Source organism: Molossus molossus, unplaced genomic scaffold (assembly GCF_014108415.1).
Source record: "Molossus molossus isolate mMolMol1 unplaced genomic scaffold, mMolMol1.p scaffold_m16_p_3, whole genome shotgun sequence".
Lineage (NCBI taxonomy): Eukaryota > Metazoa > Chordata > Mammalia > Chiroptera > Molossidae > Molossus > Molossus molossus.
The window spans coordinates 37,990,827-38,013,940 of record NW_023425366.1 but is presented as its reverse complement, the minus strand read 5'-3'; the positions used below and the strand labels follow the sequence as shown (position 1 = coordinate 38,013,940).

At 55.7% G+C, this 23,114-nt stretch overlaps 1 protein-coding gene across 1 annotated transcript in view; it reads left to right on the top strand.

The window, feature by feature from the left end:
- Positions 1-10,802: 10,802 nt before the first annotated feature.
- The window catches only part of NKD2 (NKD inhibitor of WNT signaling pathway 2), a 29,154-nt gene continuing 16,842 nt past the window's right edge, over positions 10,803-23,114 (top strand). The window contains exons 1-3 of the mRNA XM_036280403.1: positions 10,803-11,005; positions 11,105-11,140; positions 11,445-11,542. Of these exons, the coding sequence (XP_036136296.1) occupies positions 10,981-11,005; positions 11,105-11,140; positions 11,445-11,542 (159 nt within the window). The 5' untranslated portion in view covers positions 10,803-10,980. The remainder of the gene's footprint in view (positions 11,006-11,104; positions 11,141-11,444; positions 11,543-23,114) is intronic.

Genomic DNA, 23,114 nt, shown 5'->3' with positions numbered 1-23,114 from the left:
TATTTCCTTAGAGCAAAACAAATGATTTAAAAAAAAAAAAAAAGCCAACCCAAGACATTAGAGCTGGTTGATCCCCACGGACAAGTCTCTAAAGAAAACAAAACGTGTCTAGAAGCATCCTAGTCCTTAGCATTCCCTCTCTGATTTCCACTTTCCTCAGACCTCCCTGGTGGAGCCTGCCGGCCTGGAGCTGCAGAAGTTAGTCGGTCACCTTAGAGCCAGAGTGGACTGTTTGAGGACTCGTTAATCGGTTAACCAGTTAACCAGTCCTTGGAGTGGAAGCTGAAGAAGAATCCTTGCTCAAAACTGCGTCCACGTCTGTCTCTCAGAAGAGTGCTTCCGGGTTCGCGGGGTGCACTCTCGCCATCTGTCTCTCCTTACACTTGTAATTTTTAAAAGCTTTCCCCATCTATTAAAAAACATGTGTTTATTGTAAAAAACGAAAGTTCAGAACTGAAACCAAGGTCTCCCATCCTCCTTCTAATAGAAGCAACTTCTGTTAGCAATTTAAAGTGCAGCATGTAGACGTTTCCCACGCGTCTGCAGATAGGGCTGTTTTTGTACAAATGGAATCATAGCAGAAATATGCTCTGAGAACGGCTCTGTTTTTCATTTAACAATAAGTCCTGGACATTGTCCCACTTGAGTCCGCTCAGAGCTGGACAATTTTTAAAGGCTGTGTAGTATTCCGCCACATGGATGTGATCATTACAGTATGTTGCCATTGGTGGATATTTAGGGTGTTTGCAATGATTTTATCTATTCAAAAGCAGGGCTGCAATGCTGACACGATACCCACATATGTGCGTGCGCGCGCACACACACGCACACACGCATGCACAAGCATGTCTGTAAGGAAAATTTCCCATGGTTGGTGCCCTGACCCAAAAGACAAGCACATGTTTCTCAGTGTGGAACTCTTCAACGGGACTAAATCACCACATTCCTGTTTCAAACATCCTACCCAGAACAAACGTGTCCACCGAGACAAGTGGTCACTGAGTCCAAAGGCCCCTTCTTCCTACTCCACAATTTCATCCAGGATCAGTCAGCTCCAGACTTGAATCTTTGTGACAGATACGAGCTCAAGCCGCGATCAACAAAACACCTCAGGGGGCTGCACACAGTCATCTGGTCGGCCGTTGGCGGTCATCAATGAGACCAGAGTTGAGCTGAGGACACTGGATTTCTGAGAGGCCACAGACGCCCAGTCTCCACGCGGTCACTAACAAGGGCTCCGTAAACCAGAACTGAACTGATGTCACCACTCCAGTCGCCCCACATCAATCAAAGTTACGAACGAAATCAAACTCAGTCTAGCCTCATTCCTGAAGTGGCTTCCGCCCCACGCCGGCTGCGACCCCGGGCTGTCAGCAGGTCTAAGGTGTTCTTCAGGCTGCACAGCAGGATCGGCGGGCCTTTTAAAAACAGGGACACTCAGCCCTGGCCGGTTTGGCTCAGCGGTTAGAGCGTCGGCCTGCGGTCCCGAGAGGCCCGGGTTCGGTTCCCGCTAAGGGCATGTACCTTGGTTGCAGTTTGTCCCCGGCCCTGGTAGGTCGTGCGGGTGGCAGCCACTCGATGTGTCCCTTTCGCATCGATGTTTCTCTCTCTCTCTCTTCCTCTCTCTCCCTCCCACTCTACCTGAACAATAAATGTCCTCGGATGAGGATAAAAAAACAAAAAAAAAAAAAACAGGGACACTCAACTCTGTCAGGGGGATGCCAGGCACTGAGAAGGCAAAGTGCCAGGTCGATTCTAATGGGTGGCTGGGCTAAGAAGCCCTCACTCTTGGGGGCCTGGCTGGCATCCTGACAGGCTGGTCCCCACCCCAGGACTCTGCTGGCCTCAGGAGCTCAAAGTCCCCTGGAAGCAACAGAGCCCCTTCTCCAGGGGAAACACTGGGGACCTGGCGGCTCACGTGGACTTGGACCTGAGTGTCATTTTGGTTCCCCACTGTCCGCTGGAAGGAGGGACAATCACCCTGGCTTCTTTGTCAGGCTGTCTGGCCACAGAGGAAGGGCCCCTTCAGCGCCAGCCTTATGGTCATATTTCAGTCTCTTTCCTCCTTTATTTGCAAATTCTTCTAGGGAGGCGCTTGATCAGTGGTTCCCAGAAACTGGTCCCCAGGCCAGTGAGAGCCCATAATGAAGTTTTCCTCCGTCTGTGGTAAAAACAAGAAAAACGGTGCCAGAGGACAGTTCTTTCGGTAAGGCTAACGGGAGTTCACGAGAAGGCCGCCCTTCGTTCTGAGAAGGTTCTACCACTCTCTCCAAGAGCAGTGACAATGACCAGCCTGTGCACCTCTCACACGGAGGGCTCCCCGAGGGACTCACTCTTCACAAACCCAGGGGTGACCCAGTCCCTTCCCCGGAACCTGAAAGGGGGGGGCAGTTCTGAGGGCCTCAAAGAGCTGAGCGCAGCAGGAGGGGCTCTGCCTGGCTGGGGCCTGGGTCAGAAGAGCCCCTCACCTTCTCCTGGGACATGTGCAGAGAGGCTTGGACACCCTGGCAGGAGACTTGAGCATGTTGATCCCCTCTCGGGCCACCTCCCTGGGCCCTTCCCCCGTGAGAACCCTGTTGCACAGGTGTGGGCAGCGTACAGAGACCGGCGCTCTCAGCGCCAGAGCAGCTCCAGTGAGGCTGCCTCTGGCTTCCTCCGTCCTGCTTGCTGATGGTTGTCTTGCCTTATCCTCAGCCCATCTTTTGGCTGAAGACTGCCATAATTACACCCATTACGAGGATGAAAAGGTAGAGGGACCCACCCAGCGTCACACGACTAAACAGGGTCCCAGCACCAGGTCTTTACAGTGGCACCCAAGGAGCTGAGAAACATGAATGTGTGGGACCCCTACAGACCCATGACTCAGAGTCCTGGGAATCCAGCCAGGGCCTTGCCGGCAGCCAAGGCAGGGAAGACGGCAGTGAAAGTGAACGCAGCCTCCCACCCCACCCTCACCGGGCAACCCAGCCCCTCCCCCACCGGGCTGGGGAGAGAGCAGGTGCACACTGGCCTCAGGACTGGTCCTGGCAGGAGCAGGGAGTCCCCATCTTGGCTGGTGCCGTCTCAGGGCTGGCGGGCATTTCCCCACCTAATGTCATATTGGTACAATATTTACGGTGAAGCTTGGGAAGACTGGAATCCTTGTCCAAGGTTCCTGCTCCCTCCATGGTGCACTTCTGGAGACCAGAGACTTTTGTGCTCCCCAGAAACCTGGAGCCCCTAGAACCTTCAGGAGCAGGGCTGCAACCATGCCTCTAGATCCCCTGGGCCACCCAGCATTATCCCCACCCCCCTCGTGCTAGACAATTGGGGTTTCTCACCAGAGCAGAGTCACTGCCCTGTGTCCCTTCCCTGGCCAGGCCTGCCTCCCTCATGGTCATCAGAGACCAGAGACCCAGCTCAGCCACCCCTTACCTCTCAGCAGACTTTCCAACTCTCAGCTGGCCTTCCCCGTCACACTCCCCCCCTTCCCTGTGACCAGGGAAAGGTGCCAGTCCCTAAGGGGCTTGGAGAGAGAGCTTCCCCCTCGCAGAGGCCAATAGTGGCTCCCACCTGCCATAGACTTCCCCAGGCTCCCCGCCCACTACACACTTAAAAACCTAGGAAAGAAGACAGTTCAGTTTGACAGAGCAGCACAGTTATTAAGCACCTACTGTGTGCCCTAAGTAAGACAGGACCCCTGCCCCCTGGGATGACATGCCTAGTTGGGGAAGGGCTAGTTTGGGATCTGGGGCTTTAAGGTGCTGAAGATGGACTGAGTCACATCCCTGCCTGAGCCCCTGCCTCCCACAGGCAGCAGCCACATGGGGTCTGCCCCACTGAAGGTTACTCTTTCCCTGCCTAGCCCTGCTCGGACTGGCACCAGGACAGATGGCCAGGGCACCCCTTGTCTGGTACCTGGGCCCCCATGGCGAGAGAATTGGGGTCAGGGATCTTGTTTACAGAAGAAGAAAATGATCTCAGACACCAGACGGCTGAGCAGCTGTTGACAACTGGACCAGCACAGGGTCTTGCATCCCAGCCCAGCCCTTCTGCTCCTACAGGAACGACTTATGGGAAGAGCGCTGCGTGGGTAGTGGGGAGGGGTCAGAGTTCAGCCTTACAATCCCCTCCACCAGTCAGCCAGGATGACTGAAGTTGTGCTTATTTCCTAATAATCTTGTGCAAGTAAGAAGCAACCAGATAGAGGTGGTGATAGCCTTAAACCCATTTCATTCCCTTTGGGCTTGTTTGACTTAGAGATGGGAGCCCTGGAGGCCATGCCAGCTCTACCTCTCAGCCCGTCTCTGCACTTGCTGACCTGGAGGGGAGATGTGGCTGGAGGGTCAAGGGACTGAGGTCACTGGGGGTCAACGGGTTGATCTGGGGCTGGTGCACGGTGTAGACACTTGCACATCTCCATCAAGTGCACTTCACAGGAAGCACCTTACACCTCAATAAACAGAGGGCAGTTGTGTGGGTGGAGGCTGCATTCCTGAGGCCACACACAGGGCTTTGAACAACTGCCCAGGATCCAAAGGGCCCCTGGTTGCACCCAAAAAAAACTGTGTTTTCAGAGTGTGGTCACGGTTTCAGATAGAACAGCCCTGGTCCACGGTGGGGGCTGTGAGCTGGGCAGACCACAGAGCACAGCATCATCTGCTTCCCCTTAAAAGGGAACAGATGGTGACAGTAACAACCACAAAAAACAGGACGAGCCCTGGCTCTGGACGCCATGTGCTCCAGGGGCCCCTTTTCAGGCAATACCCCTACATTTGACATGTTTTGTCCTGATTTAATAAAGAACATGGGGGTGCTTCATTTCCAAAGGCTTCATGAGTACGAAGGTGTCCCATTGGGCGTTTGTCTCCAAAGGCCTGGCCCAGCGCCTCGCCTCCCTGCTGCAAGCCCAGGCTGCAGGAGGAGCACTCGGGCCCCTGGGCAGGGTCCCCACAGCCACCTCCTTGTTGGGGCTAAGGAGTCCTGGACCATCCCCACCTGAGGCTGCACCGGGGAGACTAGCACACGTGGCACACAGGAGATTCACTTCTTGGGCATGTCCTTCAGGCTGGGGGTAAGTGGGCAGTCTGGCCTCCAGGACGCATCTCCTCCTCTTAGAGACAAGGTGCCCTGCCCTGCCCACCCCCACCCCCACCCCCACCTCCAGGCTTTTGACAGCAGTGATATGATAATGAGAAGGCTTTGAAAACCTGCAAGGATGCCGATTAGAGACTGGAGATGTGGTTGCAGCACAGCCCTTCTCTTTGAAAGTACTGAGAACTGATTTTATCAATAGTTGAAACTGTCCCAGAGGCTCCATGATGCAGAGGGGGAATGCAGGACACAGGCGAGGCCCCCACCCTGCTCTGCCTTCTCAAGGGCTGCCCAGGGACCTGGAGGATGAGGGCAGTCAGGGGCTCTGGGCTGGACTCAAGCTGCAATTGCTGTAAGCCAGAGCCAGTGTCAGCTCCTGGTGCCTCCTGTGTTCCCCGCTATTCCTCTCCTCTGGGCTGCAGAGGATGAAACGCTGCAAATGTCCCTGCCCACACTGGCCAAACCTGGAGGATGAGGATGCTCAGGGGCCTGAGGTCAGAGCAGTGTGTCCAGAGGCAAAGTCCCTTAGGCCCACCCCACAGGCAAAGGGGGTAGAGGGCTGACCCATAAACAGGCCTCGGCAAGGACATGCTGGTCAATGTCATGAAAGGAGGTGCCTGCACACAACGCCGGTCCAGACACTTTGGGAGAGCAGACAGCACCTTGCAGCAGTCACGTCGTCACGACTCCACCATTGCAAGTATGATGCCACTAGACCAGGGAAATGACAAGGAAAGGCAGTTCTAAAACATTGTTTTTTGTATTTTTAGAGAGAAAGAGCTCTCTGAAGGCCAAAGTGCCTGGGGCCACGGGTCCCCCAAGATCCTGCAGACCCCTGTTCTGGGCCAGGGAGCAGGACAGCTAGAGGGGAGGCCTTGCTCGATGGGCAAGTGAACATGTCATTTTTCAAGCCGGCATTCCAGTCCCACCTTTCTGAGCTCAAGCAGCAAGTACACCCCACAGTCTGAGAGTCAGGGGTCCACAGTGAGGGCCCCACCCCCAAGATCCTCTCACCTTTCCAGCCCACATAGAGCTGGAGATGTAGGGAAGCCTGTTGCTGCCGCCCAGGAGGTTGGCGGAACACGCAGGTTACCCTGTGACCCCTTGCGAAAGGTGTTCACAGACCCACGTGGGCTGAGCACAGGGACGTGTGCATCGCCAAGGCGTGTGCATCGCCAAGGCGTGTGCCTTATGGCAGAGCCGAACTCCTCCTGCTTCTGGGAGGCACAGTAACAAGAGGTTAAGCGGCCAGGCCTGGAGGCCTGAGCTGAGGGAGGCCTGGAGGCCCTCAGGCTCCTCGAGGCACCAAGGTGCCCACTGCGAGCTCCTCTCAGACAGTCCAGGGAGCCGAGCAGAGCAGGGACTGGTGCCTCCCTGGGCAGGTGGACAGAGCTGTGGGCAGGGACACAGCCACAGCCCTACCTAGTGGAGAGGCCTGGTGTCCCAGCCGGTGAGAACTGGGATCCATGAAGTCTAAGCACCATGCGGTGCCCCCTCCAAAGCTCCTGAACGTGAGGAATTTGTGATTTCCATGCATTGGGGCATGTGGACAGGCTTTTCACAGATGTTCCTGATGGAAGTGCCCAGATGAGAAATGAAGCCTGTGTTCTTTCCTGAAAGTCAGCATGAGGCTCGGGAGGGGCAGGGGCACTGGCTGGATGGAGCAGCTTTGACTGTGGGAACAAGGAACAGACTCCTCAGAGGCCTGGACGCCTTTTCAAGGAGCAGGTGGTGCTAAAGTGATAACACCACCAGACAAAGTGACCAGGACACAGGAGCAATAAGCAAAGCCCGTGGGCTGGGCCCAGCCCTGTTAGCTGCCTTGGCACCTAATTGGAAAGTGTCTGCATCAGTCCAGCACATGCCTTCTGCCATCATATCCAGGCACAGGCGTGGACATTGACCAGGATGGCTACCTCTGCCCTATCTTCCTGCCCTGCGTACAGGCCTCTCCACAGGACCCTCCCAGCAAAAGTGTTTCCAGTTTTTGAGTGTGAATGGGGCTGGCTGGAGCTGCCACGGTTGTGTGGACACCTGAGGAGGAAGTCCATATCATCTGGCTGAGAGACTGCCAAAGTGTCCTGGTGGGTGGGTCCCCGGCACAGTCACCCCAGGTTAGTCCCACTTCCGCCCATCTGTGGCTCTATTACACCTTTTGGGGGCTTAGTGAGTGAGTTGAGTTTCTTGCAATCAAGAAATTCCCAGCACTCTGGGAGTTCTCGGAATGACTGGCTATGCCCTGCCTCCTGGCTGCAGCCATGTGGGCAGAAAGTCAAAAATTAAGACAAAGAATTCAGAGGTATGCCACCTAAAGCAGGAACAACAAAAGATAAAACAAATAAATTGGACTTCAAAATTGAAAACTTCTGTGCTTCAAAGGACACCGTCAATAAAGTGAAAAGACAGCCCATGGTAGGGGAGGCAATCTTTGCAAACCATATATATGATGAGGAACCGTACCCCTAATATATAAAGAACTTTACACCTTAACAAAGGTTTGAACAGACATTCCTCCGAGGAAGATATGCAAATGGCCAGTAAACACATGAAAAGATGCCAGACAGCCATTAGCCATTTGGGAAATGCAAATCAAACCAGTGAGACTCCAGGTCCCACCCACCAGAATGGCCACAATAAAAGTCAGATTGTGACCAGTGCCCGAGAGGATGTGGATAATTAGAACCCTGCCACACAGCTGGTGGGACTGAGAAGTAAGGCCACTGCCACGGAGAACACTTGGGCCCACAGAGAGCTGGTTCCTCACAGTTAAACAGGGAACTAACATGTGATCCGCAAGTCCCCTCCGAAGTTGTGCCTGAAAGAAATGGAACTGTGTCCACACAAGGTTTGTGCGGCTCTGCTCACAGGAGCCAAAAAGTAGAAGGAACCCAAATGTCCATCAGCAGGTGGATGGACAAACACAGCATGTTCTGTCCACAGACTGGATTTTATGCAGCCATGAAAAGGAACAGCATTCTGACACGTGCCACCTCACGGATGAACCTTGGAAATACTACACTCAGTGAAAGCCAGACACAAAAGACCACACATCACATGATTCCATTCACATGAAATGTCCAGAACAGGGAAATCCATGGAGATAGGGAGAAGGCTGTGGCTCCCTGGGGCTGGGGTTGACAGGGATATTGGGGTTGAGACCACCAAAGGGTTCTAAAATTGACTGGTGATTCTTGCACAAATCTACAAAGATACTAAAACCCACTGAATTGTATAATTTAGGTGGGTGACTTGGAGGGTATGTGAACTACATATTTATAAAGATGTTAAAAAATACATTTAAAATCCTTTCCAGGTAATCCAGGTCAACGTGGAACACGTGAGAACTTTCTGCTGCCTAGCTCTGTGTGACAAGGTAGATGTGACCACAGAAACTGGCCAGCCTGGAATGGGGGTGAGGGGGCACGAGGGAGCAGGAGTTGGTTCCAGGGGCCTCAGCACCATCCCAGCTCTCTCCAGCGCTCGAGTCATGTGCATTTAACAAAGACCAGAGCTTCAGGAATGAGACTCAGTGGTCCCTGCCAACACACCTGGATGGGCATCCCAGCCAACCTCTCCCATAGCAGTGTGGGGTGGCAGACTTCCCAGCATCTGCAAACATCACTGCAGGGTTCCATACAGGACCGTATCTGCACACGGATTGCACACCCATCCTCGAGTTGGGACAGACAGGGTGATGGATAGAGACACAAGGCATTTGGAAGGGCTTCAATCACTAAGCTGTGACTTTGCATAACCCACAATAGTATCACTGTTATTGTCGCCAACACGTTAATAAGACACATGAAACCACTGAAGACGACAAACCATTATATTCTAAATTGAGGGCTAAAGGCCTATTAAGTTTATGGGAGACAGAGAGAGGGCTGGAAGAATATGGGAGGATAGCCCAGAGAGGGGGATCTGGACCCAGGCCCTGGAGCTGGGTACCTTGTGGAAGGTGTCCATCTCCAGGGTGAGAGCCTGGGCCAAGCGCAGGCCTAACAGAGGCCCCTGCCTCTTGGTGCTGAGATGTTGGCTTGCATAAAGTGGCCCACTCTGTGGCTGGGCCTCCAGCTGGGGTCCTTCAGGAGGGCTGGTGGGAATGGCTCACAGGCAAGGGTGCCCACTGCATGGTTCACATGCCCCATATTCACACTCCTGTGTGCAGCTTGGCTCTAGGCTGAAGGTTACTGCAGGGGTCTGCTGGAGTCAGGAGCAGGACTCTGGTTCTATCTCCGGTTCTGTCATCGACCAGCTGTTTACTGGGGAAATCATGTGGTGCTTGGGGCCACTGTATGTGGGTGATGACAGCATCTGACCCTTGATGGCCTGAGAATTGGACAAGACGATACATGTGAATTGTCCACCAGGCTTGGCTGGACATTGACTCATCAATGTCTGTTATCTCGGTGGCAAAAGGTAGGAAGGTCCTGGCAACAGTGAGGACTGGCCACTTCAGTAAGCTGGAGAGGTCCAGCTCCATGAAGGAGGAGGAAGTGGGCCAGTTCTGGGCAGGTGAGTAACCTCACCAGGGCAGTCTCCCTCAAGGGTTTGGAGCTGGCACCAGGCCATGGTGGGGGTCATCCATGAAAACAGGAGGTGTGGGCGTGACCACAGGGTTATAGCACCTGCTGAACTGAAACCACTGTGGGAGATACAAGTGCTTGGTGGGTAAGGGAGGTTCAGGGGAGGCAAGGGGAGAAGTAGAGCGAGAGTAGCAACCTGGGGTCCAGGGAGGAGGTGAGAAAGGATGGTTACTGTAAAGGAAAATACAGAGGAGGGCAAGGGTAGGGGTCCCCATAGGGTGAGGGATGCAGGAAAAGGAACAGAGGGGATGCTGAAGGAGGGGTCACCAGGGCAGCTGGGTGGGCTAGGGAAGAATGCAGAGGGGAGCAAAGGGGTGCTGGCAGCCCTGTCCCTCGTGTAGAGGGGGTTGAGCACAGGTGGCCAGGCCCAGAGCTCTGAGCGGTGGCTGACACTGTCCCCTATTGCTCAGAAAAGGCCCCGTTAGGCCTAACTATGTCCCAGCCAAGGACATAGCTGGGGGAAGGGTGTCAGAGTGCACCCAGCCCGCAGCCCAGTGCTGGTCCTTTCCTGTTGTGGATTACTGTGGGGCAGAAAGAGGCTGGTGCTAGACCTCTGGAAAGAAGTCAGCTGGTCCATACCAGCCAGGCTGAGGCTGGGAGTTGGTCCTGTGGAGAGACCCCCCTTTCCTGGGGCCCCTCTCCAAGGTCCCTCCCCCCTGGGCCTCCTGTCCTCTGAATTTCCTTCTCCCAAGCTCACTCTCTAACTCACCACACCATAAGCCACAAGGATACAGGTTGTGTTTCCAAAGTCCTGGGACAATGCCCCAGGGCCCTCTTCTGCGGAGGGGCTTTCGGCTCCTCTAGAATTGAGGACCCCAAGACCTAGCATGGCCTGATCGGGAGCTTTCCCCAAGAAGGTCAACACAGAACTAAAGGATCCATTGCAGCCCCTGACCACTCTCATAGGCAACTTGTCCGGGGTCTTCGTCGCGGAGCACCTTCCCCCACGTCCAGGAATGGGCACACACTGAGCAGGGCCAGGCCCAGACCAGGCCGCGTGGGGGTCGGGATCCGGGGGGCGGTGCGCTGCGGGCGGCGGCCGCGGGGGGCGCTGCGGGGGCCGCCGTTAAAGCCCGAGCGCGGGCGCGCGCGCTCAGAGAGAGTCAGGCTGCTTCTGTCGCTGCAGTCCCCGCGGCCGCCCGTCCGCCTGCCCCAGAGTCCCGACTGCACCGGACTCCGGAACCCCACTCCCCCGACTAGACGCGGAGGCCAGGCTACCGGTCCATGCGGCCCCCCCGCACGCCCAGCCTCGGCACCGGACCCCAGACCCGCACCTGAGCGCGCGCCCAGAGCGCGGGCGGCAGCCAGGGGCTGGGGCAGGATGGGGAAATTTCAATCCAAGCACGGTGAGATGCGGGCCCGGGGCGGGCGGGAGGGCTGGCGGGCGGGCGCCGGCTACTCACTGACCCTTCCCTCTCCCGCGCCCTCCCTCTGGCGCGCCGCAGCCGCCGCAGCCTTCAAGCGGAGAGAGAGCCCTGAAGGTGAGCGGGCCGGGTGGGGCAGCGACCCGGCCGGGACCCCGAGCCCAGAGCCCGACGTGCGTTCTGCCCTCGTGCCCTCGGGTGGGGGGATCTTGCCACGGGGTCTCCGGGAGCGAGTAGGCCCCCACCCCAGCCCGCCCCTGGCTCCCCATCTGGAGTCCTGCGCCCCTGGCTGCACGGAGATGGGGTGGGTGGGCGCGCCGGGCGGCTGGGCATCTTTAAGGCGCAGCGCCCGCGGGGCTCACCGCGCATCTCCTTCCCTCCTTGGTGCCCGGTTCCCGCGCTTCCTCTCGCCGGGCCGCAGGGGACAGCTTCGTGGTGTCTGCGTACGCGAGTGGCCGCAAAGGCACTGTGGAGGCGGAGCGGCGCGGCGGCGTGGAGCACCGCGCACGGGAGAAGCAGGTAGGCGTGGCGGGGTGGGTAGTGGTGGGGGCGGGGGTGTTCGGCCCCGCGGGGCTCGGGAACGCCAGTGCCAGAATGGCGCCCCCTCGTCGGAACCCAGTCCTAGAAGGTGCAGGCTGAGATGGCCGGCGGGAGTGTTGTCAGCTGGGCCGAAGGAACCTGTCCCTCCCAGCCTCCACAGGCCAGGCCGGGTGGGGCTCCTGATACCCCTGGCTGGAGGCTTAGGGGAAGGGGGCATGATTTGCTTTAGGATCAATCGCTTGCACAGCAAAGATAGCTAGAATTAGAGGCCTCCCATCTGCAGGGTGGGTGACCACTGGCATACAGCGAGGCTCATGGGAAAGCCAGGCTCCAGATGGACCTGGGGATGGTGGTGGTACCCAGAATGCAGGTGCTGCCAGGGCACCCAGAAGCAGAGAACTGCCAGATGTGTGTGTGTGTGTGTGTGTGTGTGTGTGTGTGACACCAGAGGGGCCTTGGGAAAACTAGACCTGCACATGTTTGCCAAGCAGGAGAAAGTGGACATTGGATGGGCATTAGTGTGAACTGGATCTGTGTAGATGGCCACACCAGATGACTGAGACCCCTACTTGCCCACTACTTGCCCCCCCCCCTTTCCACCCTTCAGGGGAAGTCATCTATGTTTCTGGAAGACATTCTTCTGGCCAGTTGATAAATGAAAAGTTCTGAGTGTATTTGTAAACACCGCACCTCACCCTGACAAGGGCCCAGATTTGCCCTGAAATCAAACCCATACTGGAGTTAGAGCTCCCGCTTTCTGGGAGTGAAGGTTTAGTCCCATGTCTGTGGAGCTAGGAAATACTTTTTAAGGTACTTTCTGAGTCTTCATAGTAATGTTGGATGGTAATGTTACATGGACTTGTGCTTCCTGGTACCAAGGGATGAGGGCAGGTATCCAGGGAGCAGCCTAGTTCCATCTTTCTCCCTCCAAGAGAGGTCGGGGTGCTAACAACGGGATGGTACCTCTTAGTGTGGTTCTGCTGGGTGTGGTATGTAAATGGGAGCAAGCAGCAGGCTGTGTGGGCTTTAGCTTCATGGTCAAGGGTTTAGGCCGGGCCTGGTTCCGCTGGTTCCAAAGTGCCTGGGGACCTGGGCACGCTGGGCCTGGGAGTGTCCACTCAGTCCCCAGGACTCTCCGGGTGCTTGCTCTCCTTTGTTCAGAAGGTGGTGGCAATAGAGAGTGGTTCCAGCAGCTCCAGGCAGTGCTTCTCCTGGGCCGCGGGCTCCCTGGGAATGTGCTCCTGCAAATGAAAACAGTCTGGTGTCGCTGCGAGATTGTCGGAGCTCGGGCTGGAGCACTCTTTCAGGCTGATGGACTCCACACTCCTGGGGTAGTTTTTGAAAGAATGATGTGGGAGTTGTCCTAGGCTATTCTCTTTTCATTTTGCCCTGTGCTATGGTCTGAATATCTGTGTCCCCCCAAAATTCATATGTTGAAATCTAACCCCCAAAGTGATGGTGTTAGGAGGTAAAGCAACAGGGAGGTGAACAGGTCATGAGGGTGGAGCCCTGATGGTGGGATTACTGCCCTTGTGAAAGACTCCAGACAGCTCCCCATGCGCTGTGTGAGGACACAGCAGGAAAGTGCTGCCCAGGAATCAGAATAGGGCTCTTAGCAGACACTGAATTTGCCAGCACCTTGATTTTGGATGTCTGGCCTCCAGAACTGTGAGAAATAAATTTTTTGCTGTTTATAAGCCACCCAATCTGTGGTCTTTGTTGTAGCAGCCCGAATGAACTAGGACACCCTCATTTCATGAAAGAAAGGACCTTTTAACACTAAGATGTAAAAAAAGAGAAAAATCTCAGAACACAGGGTGGTCCTTTAAATTAAATGCATTTCTGCTTTAAGACAATAGCACTGCTTTTTCCTCATTTGGCCATGGGGCTGTGAGCCCCTGGCCAAGCACCAGCCCAAGTCTAGACCTCCTGGACCAGGCATCCCTCCCCCTGCCACAGATGCACAGGTACCCTCACCACTGCCGCTCCCTGCTCCCTTGATTACCAGGCATACCCTGGGGTGGCTCTAGCCCAGGCTCAGTGCGAACCATGCTCACCACCTCTGCTCTTGGTTCTGCCACTGGAAGCTGCTCAGTTAGGGGATGTTTAGGTGGCAAGTCCTAGAAATCCCCTGTTCCCAGCCCAGCGTCCCGTGCCCTTCTCTTTGTGTGGTGCCCAGAGCTCCATCCATCATCTCTGGTCTCCCGGGTGATGCCTTGAGGAAGGCCAGCCTGGATTAGGCAGCATTCCTCCTTCCCCTGAAGCTCACCCTGTATGTTGCCCAAGAACTGTGGCAAATGACCACATGGAAATAAAGTGCATCTAACTGTCACCAAAATAAAGGAAATGAGATTGGTTTTGCCCATTAATTGTTAATGAGTTATGTTGGCTTTTGGTATCTACTTACTGCATATCTAAAAAATTACTATTATAAGTATTAGCATTTTCCAGGCAAGTGTACTCCTGGCTTCACAGTCTAGAATAGTGTTCCTTGTTGATTCTGAAAAATGCTGCAGTCTGGTCATGGCAGGACCCGCATCGATCCATTGCCGATGCCCCTGAAGGGCCAGAGCTGTGCCAGGGTGATGTGGGATGTTGGCAAGTGAAGCAGAGAGGATCTAAGAAGTGGAGTAACTGAGGTCATACATGTGTTAAAATGATGAGAAGTGACAGGCGGTAGCACCAGCAGCACTTGGCAGTGCTGTTTCTAAAGGTGGATTCAGTCACAGGGTCACCGTGAGGCTCTGTGGTGACATGGTTGTCCCTATCCAGGAAACATACCCTTCCCTGCACAGTCACTCATCATCTGTCTGCCTCCCTGTAATTTCTCCAGCGCTCCCTGAGGCTGGTGGGGAAAGTTCAAAAGATAAGAATCACCACTAACAATTGAAATTTTGTTGTGGATAAAACACAGATTTCCATCTGTAAGCCTGAAAAAGGGATGTTTTGGCAACTTCGGAGGTGGCATTTGAGCTGAGACTTGAGACAGAAATGCATGAGTCGAGGAAGCCACTGGGGCCTGGCTGAGGCCTCCTGCCTGGTGGGACTCTTGGCTGTCCTTGAAGGATGTAGCTTCTCGGCCTCTAAGGCTTCGTGACAGGCAGCGGGGCAGGGCTCTGCCCGTGCTGTCTTGGTTAGCTCTCAGCTTTCAAGGTCTACACCGCAGACCCACACACGTGCATACGCCAGTTCTGGTGCGCTGACGGTTCGCACACGTTCCTGATGGAGGCAGCCTTGCAGGGAGTCTAGGTGGCGAGCCCTGGAACCCCACTGAGAGACTCGCCTCGGGCTTCCAGCAGAGTCCATCTGCCCTCCATGTGGTCTTGTCCACAGGTGGCCTCTCGCTGCTTTTGGAATCTGGGGGCTCAGCCCTATGGCATGGTTTGATGCCTCTCATCTGGTTAGAATTCCCCGGAGCCAGTCACCAGGACCTCAGACCCCTCCTGCCTCTGCAGCAGGCCTTCATCCCGCTGTGGTGGGGCAGGGCTGCTCCTTCCCACTCACCTGGCAGCCCAGGAGCCAGCACTCACCTGCCCACCTCCTCACCTACGCCCAGAGTGCATAGTGGCAGCAGGATTTACACATTTCAGTTAAGAGTCGTTGAGACGTGAATTCTGTGGCTTCTTGTTGAAATCCCTGGGAAATTCCCTTGGCTTTGCACGGAGTCTGGACACCACCCCATCTGCAGTCAACACAGAGAACAATCAGTGTGTGTCCTGAGACGAGGAGGAGTGGGTGCCACGGCTGCTCCTTGTCAAAGGAGAGGCATCCCCTTGTGACCGTCAGTGAGACAGGAGGCACGTCCTCCTGCCACCGTGCAACTCCTTCAGTCTTCTGTGACCTGTGCTCTGGGACACTAACTCAGGGAGTTCCAGCCTTTGTGGGGTGTCCAGGCATCAAGGCTGGGAGCTCTTCACTGTCTTGGCGTCCACTGTGGGAACCTTGGATCCTAGCAGCCATGTCTCTGCCCTCATGGCCCTGCTGTGTGGTGAGGCCGGCACAAATGTGCACAGAGGCCTGAAGGCTCACACGGATGTGGGGTCACTGACAAGAGTCCTGGGGGCCCAGGACTTGCCAAGCACCAGGGGCCTCTCCCCAAAGTCAGCTGCATCAATCTGTCACCCCAACCTGGGCTTCTGAAATTGCAAATGGCCCTCCTGGACCCTACTCCACCTAAGGATGAGCCAAATGGTCCCAACTAATTCACATCTGAAGAGCCACCAGGCCACATTGTGGGAAACCCCTCCTGGAAAGGGGTAATGGGACCAACCTAAGGGCCCTGTGAGGAGCTTGCCACTTTGTTTCTGGAGGGGTAGCTGAAGTTTGCCTCCTTTCCTAGCCTGGAAATGTGGACGGGTGCTGTCTGCAGACAGAACTCTCGGAGGGGAGGGGGACATCCTGTACTCACCTGGCTGTCCCCTGTGTCGGTGGGGATTGCAGGAGGTGCTGGGGTCAATGTGGGCCTGCAGCCACCAGCATTAGACACTCGGGAGAGGCTGAGGGCTGTATGGATGGGCTGGATGCCGTGCACCTGCCCCTGCCCCAACCAGGTGCCCATGGAGGGGCTGCTGTGGGGAGTGGCTCAGCCACCAAGGGGCAGTGTATGTCCTGCCTCTCATTAGCTCAGGTACGGGCATCCTCACGTTGTGTGTCAAGGACTCTGATGTCCACCGGGTGAGGCTGAGCTGGGACTCTGGCCTTGGGGCTGGGCCAGAAGATCTGTATTGGTCACAGTGGGGCCACAGGCTGGCTGCAGAGTACCTCCTCCATGCCAGTGGTCAGCAGAGGCACCTTCCCTAAGATGCTGACCTCGAGAGAGACTCCCAGGAAGCATTTGGAGACACAGCTTGTGCTGCTGGTCCGCCCAGGGGCACGGCACATGTGAAGATATGTTCTCATGGGGCAGCGGCTTAAGAGAATGTTGACCCTCCGTGTCCACAGGTACACTGGGGCCCCACACACAGACAAAGCCAGGGCTGCTCCAGAACACAGTTCTGAGTTGGGGGTTTCACGGTGGAGGAGCCCGCAGATGGCAGACGTCTCTGTGACAGCGTCCTCAGGCACCAGCAGCCCACGTGGCTGCTGAATGAGCTGAAACTGGCTGCCCAAAAGGAAAAGAACAGACCCGAAGCCGCCCTGCCCTCTCAGGGAGGCCATTAGCCCCCGCGGGAAAGCACCATGCTGCATCCAAGTCACGCCCATCACTTCTCTCTCCTACATTTTTACTGCGGCTAAATTGTTTGAATAACTTCAAGGGTCTTGGTTGTTGAAGAGCTTACATCGTATCTTTAAAGATCTGTGCTACTTCACAGTCTTCAGAAGTCGGCGCTCAGCTCTCGTAGCTGTCTGGCCAAACTGGCAACTTTCAAAGAGGATGAGAGCACAGATCAAGACATGGTGTAGCCCTGGCCGGTTTGGCTCAGTGGTTAGAGCGTCGGCCTGCAGTCCAGAGAGACCCGGGTTCGGTTCCCACTAGGGGCGCGTACCTCGGTTGCAGTTTGTCCCCGCCCCTGGTTGGGTCGTGTGGGTGGCAACCACTCAATGTGTCCCTTTCACGTCGATGTTTCTCTCTCTCTCTCTCTCTCTCTCTCTCTCTCCCTCCCTCCCTCCCTCCCACTCTATCTGAACAAAATATCAAATGAGGATAAAAAAAAAAAAAAAGACATGGTGTAAACTCATGAGTGGGTGGAGAGCTGCAGCTAGTGCCGGCCAGTACAGCTGTGCAGGGAAGCCACAGAGCCATGGGGGTGAACAGATGTCAGCTCCTGGCCCCAACCAGGCCCTCAAATCCTGGACAGAGCTCCGGTGAGGAGTGAGCCTGGTCTTTCTGACTCTACCAATGCAAGGTCCGACGTGAGCTCGAGGTGATGAACACAAGCCATCAGTGAATGTGTCCTATTCAACATGACCCCACCACGCACACAGGACACCTGGCCTCCCGAATGATCTTCCCGGGCAGCATGACCCCACCATGCACACAGGACACCTAGCCTCCCTGGGCTCTGTGACCCCACTGTGCTTACAAGCAACAGACTAACCTCTCATTTATTTGAGCAGCAAAATGACCGATGAAATCTGTATTTTAGATTTGTCTCTCTTTTGAGCAGTACCTATTTGTCCTTAGCCCACGGTCACCTGGTGGCCAGCATTTGTCCCGACCTGGCTGGAACAGGGCAGCACATCCCAGGCTGTGCCAGGCCACAGACCTTCCCTGGGTGTGGGAGTTGGATGGCATTGCCCTACCGCTCTCCATCTTGTCTCTTTAGGCTGGGGTCAGGTGTTTGGTCATTTTTTTCCTCAGGAGGTGAGAAGTCAAGGCCCATGTCCTCTGTCCTCCAATCCTCACTATATGGCCAAGGAGTACCCACCTGGCCAGCCCCAACAGAGGTTGTTGAACTTCTGCTCACAGATGACCACTGGGAACTCCACGACATGGCCATGTTAAAATGGGCAGGCTCGCCCCTCCCGAGGTTTCCCTTACATGGTCGTTGGTGAGAGGTGGCCCATGTGGACTCAGAGCCACCCAGACCCCGCCCGAGACCTGGCGCTGCTGCTCACCTTCGTGTCTGTAGGTCACAGCTTGTCCTCTGCGCTCATAGGCCGTGCGCTGCCACCTGGAGTCCCGAGGAAGGATGAAGGGACAGATGTGAAGAATCTGGAATAGGAGCTGGCTCCGGCACTGCTGGGCAGGGGTGGCTCTGCATCCTCTGCCGCAGGTGGGCTGGGAGGGTGGCCTATGGGACAGCAGCCCATATGTGGTCAGGAAACATCAGTGTCAGGCTCCATTCTTGACTTGAGCTCTGACACCAAGTGCTCCTGGGCTGGAGGGCACGAGGCTTCGCGATGGCACCAGGGCCTGTGAGCTATACCCGTGGTCATCCTGCCGAAGGAGCATCGTGCTGCGTGGGCAGGTGCACTGAGCAGGCATGGGGACATGGGGTCATGCAGCCCTGCCTCTCCTCTCCCCAAGAAAGGAAGTCTGTGCCGCTGTCTCCCAGCTGGCTGAGGCTTGGTTTATGGAAGCAGCAGCTCGGGCCTGAGCTTGGCACAGTTCACCTCCTGAATTGGGTTGTCCAGTAGGCAGGATTTGAGGAAAGCCACTGGCTGCGTCACTGTGATGTCATCGCCTTCAGCCGTTCCTGCAGGTGTGAAGTGGAGCCTCTCCTCTTGAGCCACCTGCCTCAGAAAATGTCTGGGTTTGGAAGAAAAGGCCTGTGTTGTACCCAGAGGTTCTCAGGCCCAAGGCAGGCCCGGTTGGTGCCCAGCGGGGGACAGATCCCAGGTCCCTGCAGAACTGTTCTGTGGGGAATCGCAGGCCAAGGGCCATTCGGGGGCAGCCTGCCACACCCTCTGCCCCAGCCCCTTTCCTGGGCCATGCGAGTCCCCAGCACAGCCTCACTGGGTTCTGGCTGTGTGTCCTGCAGCCACTCCAGTTCCGTCTCCTTTACCTGTGCGGAGACCGGGGAAGCGGGACAGGTGAGACAACCTTCATTCTGTTAGGTTAATGCTGAACTTCCAGGAGAGCAGAGAGAAGTGTGTGGGCAGGGTCTGCTGTCTGCCTCACATGGGGACACCTCCTGCACGGGGAGAGGGCAGGCCGTGGCAGCTAGCTGTGTGTGGATTTCCCGGGGCAGCCTGACCAGCACCACAGACCGGTGGCCTAAGCAACAAGAGTTTATTGTCTCGCTGTTCTGGGGGCCTCAAGTCTGGGATCGAGGTGGTTTCTCCTGAGGACTCTCTCCTGGGACTGTAGACTATCCCCTCCCTAAGTCCTCACATGGCCATCCCTTTGCGTGTCTTCCTCTTCATGTGATGTTCTTTTTGTCAGGACACAGGTCATATTGGATTAGGCTCCACCCTAATATTACTAATAACCTCTGCAATGACCCTAACCCCAAATAAGTTCCCATCCACAGGTCCCGGGGGCAGGATTTCAATATATGAGATCCTAACAGGCCACAAGGTTTCCTCAGCTCCCCCTCCCCGCACTCCCATCCCCCACCCCCCTCCCAGTGCCCTCCTCATCGCCCCTGCTGGTTGCTGGACCCTCCGCTGTGGTGATCTGTGGTGATCGGAAGGAAGCAGTCAGTCCAGCAGGGGACCAGGAGGATGCCACTCTCAGCCCTGGCCCCGTGCACCTTTTCCTATCGTTTTATTCTCTAAACCATGTCTTTTCGTTGTGCGCCGGCTTTGCAACCATCCTCAGCACCTCCGTTCCCCTCGTGTTTTCCAAGCCTCCCACACCTAGGGCTGGTGACGCTGCTAGTCGCTCTGCGTTGCTCACGCCAGAGGGCTCTCTTGGCCTTGCTGCCCCCGAACCTGGGACCTGCCCTTTGGGAGCGCAGGGCCAAGGGGTGTCTGGTCCTCAAACGGTGGTCCCCCAACCTGTCGCAGACCGGTGCCTCCTGGCTCCAGGGCTCCTCCTGTCCCGTCAGGTGGTTGCCCTCACCCGGCTTGGGGAAGGTCCCTGGGCATCGCTGCTCCTCCGTGAGCTCCCCTGCTGCTCCCCGCAGGTCCCCTGGAAGGGCTCCAGGGGAGGTGGGTCTGGAGGGGAGAGGGGCTGTGAGCTGCATTTTCTGTTTCCTGTTTCCAGAGCCAATTCCTGTAACTCCTTCGGGTTGTTTTGGTTGGAAGAAGGAAGGGTGGATATTTTTCTGTGGTTCAACTATCCCTGTTTTAGCTCTTATAAGAAAGTGTTTCCCTGTTCTCATCTGGAGAAGAAAATGCATTGAAACGCCCCTCCCTCTCTGAGCATCCATTTCCTTTTCCTGCGACTGACATACGGAGCCTGCGAGCCTGCGCCTGCGAGGGCCGGGGCTGGGGTTCCTCGCGCAGGCCGCAGGCCGCACCAGCACGCCTGCCCTGCTGGGGTGGGCTTGCCTGCCGGACATGGCTGGGGAGTCAGAGGGGCCCCACCCTGGCCCACTCTTCTCAGGGATGGGCACGGCTCTTCTCTTCCCCTCCTGCCTCTCTCCTGCCCCCCTGCTGTCCACCTCCCTCCCTCTTCCTCCCCGGCTCCTCCCCCCCCCCCTCCTGTTCCTACTTCTTTCCTCCCCCTCCCCTTTTCTTCCTGTCTGGAAGCCCAACAGCCCCTGACAGTCTGGGGCCCGTTGCCATCCCCTGGTCTGGAGGGACATCTGCTTCTCTGAGATCCTGCGTCCCGAGGAGGGCGAGCGTCCCAGCCTGCGGGGTTACAGATGTCCACTTGTGTGACCTACACCCAAGAGGGCTGGCCCATGGCCGTGGGACCCCTGGATCCTCGGGAGAAGTTTGGGGCAGACTCCACCCCAGACCCCACCAGGACCGTTTGGGTAATTCTTCCTGGCGGAAACCGGCCACAGTCTTGTCCTGTGGTCAGCAGCAACATCTGATGGTAGATCATTCAGGAATAATTGAGCTTTGATAGCCAGTCAGTGTAAGCACACACTGGGAGGGCCGTAGGGGTCAATATTTTAAATAATGAAAACGCAGCCTGAACCTACCCATGTTGGTTTCTTAGGGCCGCTGTGACCAAGTGTCACCAACTGGGTGGCCTGCACCGACAGACGTTGATTCTCTCTCAGCTCTAAGGCCAGAAGTCTGAGATGAAGCTGTTGGATGCCTGTGTTCTCTGATGGCTCTAGAGGAGGGTCCTTCCTGGTCTCTTCCAACTTTGGGGGCTCCAGGTGCCCTGGGCTTCAGGCCAGTGGCTCTAGTCTCTGCCTCCGTTTTCCCGTGGCCTCTTTTCTGTGTCTCTGTCCTCTCCTCTTACATGGACACTGGTCATTGGATCAGGGCTGACCCTCAATCTGGCATGACCTCACCTTAACTAATCACATCTGCAAATACTTTCGAATACAGTCACATTGTGAGGTTCCAGGTGGACGTGGATTCTGGGGGTACTATTCAGCCCAGTACGTTACCCACGGAAACATAACGCCAGAATGCCGGCCATTTTCTTCTTTGTTTGGCACAAAGGGATTTAGTGACAAATGTCATCAGCAGAGCTCTGTCCACATCGATGTGGTCTGCACATCCATGTCTCCATCTCAAGTCCTTGTGTTGAGGTCACAGTGTCCACACTGAGCAACAATGAAGGCTGCTCCATATTTAGCATTTGTTGATTTAAGAATGTTTTCAGTCCTGGCCGGTTGGCTCAGTGGCTAGAGCGTCAGCCCGTGGACCAGAGTCACGGGTTCAATTCCGGTCAAGGTCACGTACCTCAGTTAGAGTTCGGTTGCAGCCCAGGTCGGAGTTGTGAGGGAGGCAACCAATCAATGTGTCTCTTTCACATCGATGTTTCTCTTTCTCTTGCTCCCTCCCACTCTGTCTGAAAACAAATGGAAAATACCCTCAGGTGAGGATTTAAAAAAAAAAAAAGAATGTATTCAGATTCAAGCTCTTTGCCCAGGAAAACTAGTTACTAAACCATGGATGCGAAAGAACCTCTGGTGTAATGACGAGTTCTTTATAGCCACACAAAACCTGAGGGCCATGCTCTGCCTATCACCATGTGGCCCCCATCTGGGTGAGCTCTATGGTTCTTTGGTAGCCCGGCCTGGAAGGGAGGGCAGTCCAGCTGCGCCCCACATCTGGACCTGCTAGAAGCAGGATTATGGACGTGGTTGTCTCTACATTTGGAACAACTTTTAATTAGCTGAGGGCCAATTTGACCACATTGAACTATCTAGTTTGAGAAGAAACACCTCAGGTGGCCTTCAGACTGAAGCAGTCCCCTTAACCAGCAGTGTCCCCAAATATTAAGGAGACTTTCTGTCGTGCGGTTTCTCTCTTCATAGTGCAGCTGAGGTAGCAGGAAGCTGCCTGCACCCTGAGGGAAGAGGGCAGGACTCGATACAACTGGCCAGCTGCTCTATCTCAGCAAAGTGGTCCTTCATCCCATCTGCCACACCCAGGTCCCATTCCTCAGGGAACCCAGCAATTTGTCTCATAATTGGCCATTCCCACCACCTTCTGCTGTGCCAGTTCCCAACACCTTCCCCTCTAACCAGACCTCTGCTTCCTCACCTCTACCTCTGCCAACCCAGTGAGTGTTTGGAACATAAGGCCAACCAATACCAGCACCTCCTCCCAGAGAAAGCCCAGTAGGCTGACACCTCTCACCCTATCTCTTTCCTCTGAACCTCCTCAGAGAGTGCCCACTCTGCTCTGGCCTCCTTCCTAGTCCTGCCCTAGGGCCTTTGCACATGCTGTTCCTCTGCCTGAAGGCCTATCCCCCACAGCTCTGCTCGCTGCCTCCTGTGTTCAGGTGTCTGCTCACACATCCCTCTCCAAAGGCCTTTTAAAACCCCCTCTTGGCACCCTCCACTGCCTCCCCTCTCATTTCTCTTCATAGTGCTGAGTGTAAGGGACTCCGGGCCTCGCAGGGACACCATCTGCCTCACCATGAACTACACCCACTGCAGGCCTGTGAGCTCCTCACCGGCTTTCCTGTTGATGGATATGTGGCAGGCACGGCTGGCAGCCTTTTTCATGCCAGAATGAAACAAATTATGTCTGTTCGATCCTGTTTGCTGCACCAGCTGGAATTTTGCTCACGATGACAGCCAGC